Raw genomic sequence first — 6,000 nt, forward strand, 5'->3', positions numbered from 1 at the left:
GTAGCCATGTGATATACCATATAAGACGATAACTTGATGGCATTTTAATATACAATGATTTTTTGTGTTCAGCTTAAGCAAAACCCTGAAGAAAGAAATTCATATACTTCTGGGATAACATGAGGGTGAATAAATTATGCGAGTACTTTAAAATTTGGGTGAACTATTCCCTAAAGAGGGTGTATATAGCTAAAACTATATTTACCCATATTGCATTTCTATACATTTATATAAAGTGACTCACAAACAAGGGAGAATTTTGCCTTATGTTATGTTGCACGTACACACATTGCATGAGTGTCATATGATGTAAATGTAAATGCGTGTGTATATATATATGTATGTGTTTGGCTTTTGGCTGACTACAGTTTTTTGTGTTTGCAGTGGCATTCGCTATCTCGAGAGGAACAGGCCAAATATTACGAGCTGGCCAGGAAAGAGAGGCAGCTGCACTCTCAACTCTATCCTGGCTGGTCTGCCCGAGATAACTATGTGAGTCACAAACACACACACACATAATGCTATACACTAAACATTTGTTTACACGCAACTTTCACAACTGCACTTTCCTTTAAGAAAATTATTTCACAATTATTACAATTTTATTGTACGTTCTTCTGTAAAGCACAAAAGGAGACATTTGAAAGAAGGTGATGTACCTGCCGCTCGCCTTGGATGCAGTTAGAATAAAACGTGACTGAAGATTTAAAGCCTTTAAAAGGATGCACAATTTCCCATAAAACCCCCAAAATATTCAGTCTATACAACTTATTCCGCTATATTCCAAGTCTGCTTAAGTCAGGTGAGAAATTGAGTGAAATATCTGGTGGTTTTATGGGTTCATGTAGATAACTTGGTGTTAGCATTGCAAGGGTCATGGGTTCAATTCTACCCAAATGAAAAAAATCTATACTATAGTATATTATAGTAAAATTACCATAGAAAAATGTAGTAAAATTACTCTAGTAAATACTATAGTGTTTTTGACCCATACCACAATAAAGATACTACAGTAAACTGTATTAAAATACTATAGTAATTTATAGTAAATAACTATAGAAAATGAAGTAAAATTGCTCTAGCAAATACTATAGTATTTTTGAACCATTCTATAATAAAGTAAACTGTATTAAAATACTATAGTAATTTATAGTAAACTTACTATAGGAAATGTACAATTTCTCTAGTAAATACTATAATATCCTACAGTATACTACAATTCACTATAGTTTACTGTAGTAAGAACTAAAGTATACTATGGTACTTACTACAATTTATCAGTTTACTATAGTTAATACTATGGTATGTGTAGGAATATACTATAATTTACTTCAGTTTACTATAGTAAATACTAAAGTACACTAAAGTATTTTTTCATGTATTTCATATATACAGTATTTAAATATATTGAAAAATGTATACTTTTAATGCTTTGTCACTTTGGATAAATGCATCTACTAAATGCATAAATGTAAACGTACACATTTTAATCTTGAAATCTGCTTTAGCTCTTTGGCACATTTAAGTATAATTTGTGTACAGATCATTCAGACCAATGCTGTAAATCTCAACCGATTCATTGAAAACTAAAAAAAAAATTGTTCTCAAATTTTCTCATTTTCTCTTGGACCTTTTTTAAAATGAAGCTTAAACTTACAAAAGATTGGCCGACACACTGTAGTTGTTTTATCCACTTGAAATTACAATTTAAACTTTTTTGATGAGTTTGTAGTTGCTATAAATTATAAAAATAAAGTTAAAATAACTTAAGCTAATTCAAATAAATGTTTATCATTTATAGCAACTCCTCACTAGTCAAGTAAGATAAAATGAACTGTAAATTCGAAATTGGTTAAACTCACTGATCTATATAAATGACTGGATTGCGCATGACGTCACAACTGTGAAGCCACCGCGCCGCCATGTTGGTATACCCAAACGTTCTATTAAATCAATGGATGCGATCAGATTTTAATGATAAAACATCACTTTACTAGTCTTCGTTTTTATATCTGAAATTACCCTGTACATTATTACAACACAAACGTCCTAAGCATGTACATAGTTATTTACTGAAAGTTGATCAGTTATTATACATTCATCTTTATTACATTACCAGATCAGCAGACAGACCGCAGCATATTTAGTATGACAAACGTGCTCATTCTGAAATCTAAATAAATAATCATACTTTGTACCGTATGTGTATGCAATAATTAGCTGGTTTTGTAATTATGTTATTTAAACTTACAAGTTACCTAAACTTATTTAGAGAAATAACGCAGACCGTGTAGCTGAATGTCAAAAAAAACTTTATTTATACCCGAATGCAGCAGACACACTCACCTTAACGGGTTTTTATAAATCCATTTTCCTGCCCGATTAAAACATAAACATTGCAAATAACACCAGAATTAACAGTTAATTTACGTACACATATCCTAAAATTAATCTTGCGTGACTGATACGCTGTAAAGCGGGTGAATTTAAAACATGATTTTGAATGGAAGTCAATGACGCCGTCTCCCCTTTGGGTATACCAAGATGGCGGCTCGAACTCTGCGCTGGCTTCACCTCACGCTGTTACGTTAAGTGTTCTATGCGCAATCCAGTCATTTATATAGATCAGTGGTTAAACTTAAAAATTTAAAGGCGGAGTCCACGATGTTTGAAAAACGCTTTGGAAAAGGAGACGGGCCGACTACCAAAACACACTTATAGCCAATCAGCAGTAAGGATCGTGTCTACTAACCGACATCCTTGCCAGGTTGCGTATGTGTGGGGCGGGTCTATCAACAGAAGGTCCAGATTCTATTGGGGTAGGGGCGTGTTTGTTTAGGTGATTTCAAATATCAACATTGGCTCTCAAACATTGTGGACTCCGCCTTTAAGTGAAACAAGGATTTTTTTACAGTGCATGTGTTATACAGTAACTGTGTTTAAAAGCAACTTTTGGTAACACTTTACTTGCAGGGGTGTTCATGGGACTGACATGACACCTTCATGATCATGACATGACACGGGTTCTAAACATGGAGATTTTATGCACGTTTATGACAACTTATTAAGTGTCATTTGTTCAATTATGTTATTTTTAATGCAAAGATGACATTGTTTGAGGTCATTGTTATGACAACTTGACATTAACCAATACATCATAACTTGTCATGACAACTTGACATTACCAAGACAACATAACTGACCACTTTTACCAGTGATACAAATTAAATTTGTCGTTAAGTGTTAATATTCTGTCAGATAGTTTTTTAACAGCGGCATGAATATTCTTCAGTTCATAATGTTGTTGTTTTTTTAGTTTCCTCAAGGTGTTTAAGAAATAAAATCCAATAATAATAATAATTAAAATTGATAAAACGATGTTTTATTGCCTTATCGCATAAGGTATAATATTTTGACGTGCCTGTTGCATTTTGTTAAGGTATTTAAATTAATTTGACAGTATTAACACTTATTGACATTTTTATGACAAGTTCAATTTGTACCACTGCAGTTAAGGTCAAGAAAAATATTCATAATGCTGGTATAAAACTATATGACAGATTTATGACAAGTTATGATGTATTGATTTATGTCAAGTTGTCATAACAAAGACATTTCAAACAATGTCATCTTTGCATAATAAAATGACATAATTAAACAAATGACACTTAATGACAGTTGTCATAAAATCTCGTGTCATGTCATGATTATAAAGGTGTCATGTCAGTTTTATGAACACCCCATCAAGTAAAGTGTTACCGCAACTTCCAATAATGGCATTCCTAAAACAAATTTTGTGTTCTACATATGGTAAACGGGATTGCAACATTGTTTAAGGATTAAAAAAGGGAATTTTTATGGCATTTTAGCGTTAAGATTTCTTGGTGAACTCAATCCATAATCGTGCAAGTTATTTGTATTCTGTTTCTGACTATCTGTCTCTCTCTCTCTCTCTCTCTCTCTCTCTCTGTGTAATATTTTCTCTGTAGGGTAAGCGGAAGAAGAGGAAGAGAGATAATAAGAGCGACTCAACACCAGAGGGTGAGGACAGATATACACACACTCACAACCCTTTTCTATCTCGCCTTGTTCGTTTCTAACCTCGCTCTCTCCTCCCTGCTCTGTGACATGCAGCTTATGAAGTCCAGTGCTAGCACAGGCAGGTATGTCTGCAGGCTCAAGAGCCGCTCACACAGGATCACACTGCCGTCATGCTATGTTTTTATCCTTCATTTGCGCCACATCGACAATGTTTTGCGCAGATTTTTTATAGTATTGTGTTTTTTTTAACTATTCGGATGAATCAAAGTGCATGATATGCATTTAAAGTGTGTATGTTTGATGAAGGATAAGACGTATTGATTTTTAATACTCATCCTGTGTGAACGGCCCTTTAGACAGCCGATGGCAGAAAAGATTAGGACCCTGTTCATTGTGCTCATACACACCACCTGCAACTTCCATTTGAATAATGTGATGTCGGCAAATGCACACGAGTCCATTTCCATGTCGTGACTAGTATTTTATGGGTCACATATTCTGTCTAGACCATGACGAGGGCATTTTTTACCCTGAAATTAAAAATGAAATGTAGCCTCTTGTTATGATAGTTTGATGCTTCGCGTTGGGTCCTTTTTAGGAAAGGGGTCCTCGCTGAAGGTTCATAATATGTGGGGGTCCCTACTATCATAAAGTTTGAAAACCCCTGACATAGAGTATTATGTAATTGTTAAATTCCCTCTCGTAACAGAGTCGCTCTTAATGGTGTGTTTATCATTCATCAGCTTCCATTCAAATGAGATGCGGCGTTAAAAATTCTTCCTATTAATTTGCGTGATTTCTCTTCCCTGTCAGATTTCTCAGCGCCAAATAAGAAGCCGTGTGTGCAGTACCTCCCTCAGGAGAAAATGATTGACAGCCCCGCCTCCTCCCACGGCAGCATGCTGGACTCTCCGGCCACGCCCTCTGCCGCCCTGGCCTCGCCCGCCGCTCCGGCCCCTACTCATTCTGAGCAGGCTCAACCGCTGTCGCTCACCACCAAACCCGATCGCCACCAGCACCCACCTCACTTCTCTCTTCTCTCCAGACCCTCTTCGTCATCATCCTCATCATCATCATCATCTTCCTCCCAACCGAGCATCTCTCTCCCCACCAGCTCCTCGGGCAGTCACTCCACTCCGCCTCTACTCTCTCGGCCACTTCCCTTCTCATCCTTGCATGCCTCCCTCCTGTCCCCGCCCTCTCCATTCCATCACGCTTCACTTCAATCCCATCACGCATTGTTCCAGTCTCAGCCTCTCTCTTTAGTTACCAAATCAGCCGACTAACTCAATTCTCTTGCTTTTAAGTCTTTGAAATAATGCTGTATATTGCTTTTTACCTTTTGGAGAAATAGATGTCAGGTTAACTTTTTTGATAAGTGAAAAGAAAATAAATATTATTGGTCAATATTTGATCATCCGCTTTTCAGTGTCTGTACAAAACAATGTATTTTTTGTAACGTCTACTTTGGAACTGGTTTCTTCTTTGATGCATTTATCAGTAAACTTGTATAAAGAATATGTGTATTAAAAACGACTTTTAAAAGACGAGAAGGAACAAAAACTTTTAAGCTTGCCTGTAATTATTATTAATGGTAGTTTTGGAGTTTAATTCATAGTACTGGCATTTTATTAGACCTCTTTGCAACGACCCCCCTCTACCCCAGTTTTGAAGTGTGTGAACTTGATAAATAAAACTTGTAAATTGTTTCTAATCATGGATGGTATTGGTTTTTTGGAGTCATGGATATTTATTAAAAGGTTTTGTAGGAATTCTCAAGCGATATTAAAGGCAGGGTGCATGATTTTTGAAAAACACTGGAAAAGGAAGTCGGGCCGAGTACCAAAACACACTTGTAGCCAATCAGCAGTAAGGGGCATGTCTACAAACCGACATCATTGCCTGGGTTGCGTATGTGTGGGGCGGGTCTATCAAAAGATGGTCCGGATTCTATTGGGG

At 36.1% G+C, this 6,000-nt stretch overlaps 1 protein-coding gene across 1 annotated transcript in view; it reads left to right on the forward strand.

Moving 5' to 3' along the window:
• Positions 1 to 5,755, forward strand: part of tcf7l1b (transcription factor 7 like 1b) — a 62,106-nt gene extending 56,351 nt beyond the window's left edge. Inside the window, 3 exon segments of the mRNA XM_073867584.1 lie at positions 385 to 492; positions 3,990 to 4,041; positions 4,855 to 5,755. Coding sequence (XP_073723685.1) covers positions 385 to 492; positions 3,990 to 4,041; positions 4,855 to 5,327 — 633 coding nt within the window. The 3' untranslated portion in view covers positions 5,328 to 5,755.
• Positions 5,756 to 6,000: the final 245 nt, after the last annotated feature.

Source organism: Misgurnus anguillicaudatus, chromosome 5 (genome assembly GCF_027580225.2).
Source record: "Misgurnus anguillicaudatus chromosome 5, ASM2758022v2, whole genome shotgun sequence".
In the NCBI taxonomy this organism is placed as follows: domain Eukaryota; kingdom Metazoa; phylum Chordata; class Actinopteri; order Cypriniformes; family Cobitidae; genus Misgurnus; species Misgurnus anguillicaudatus.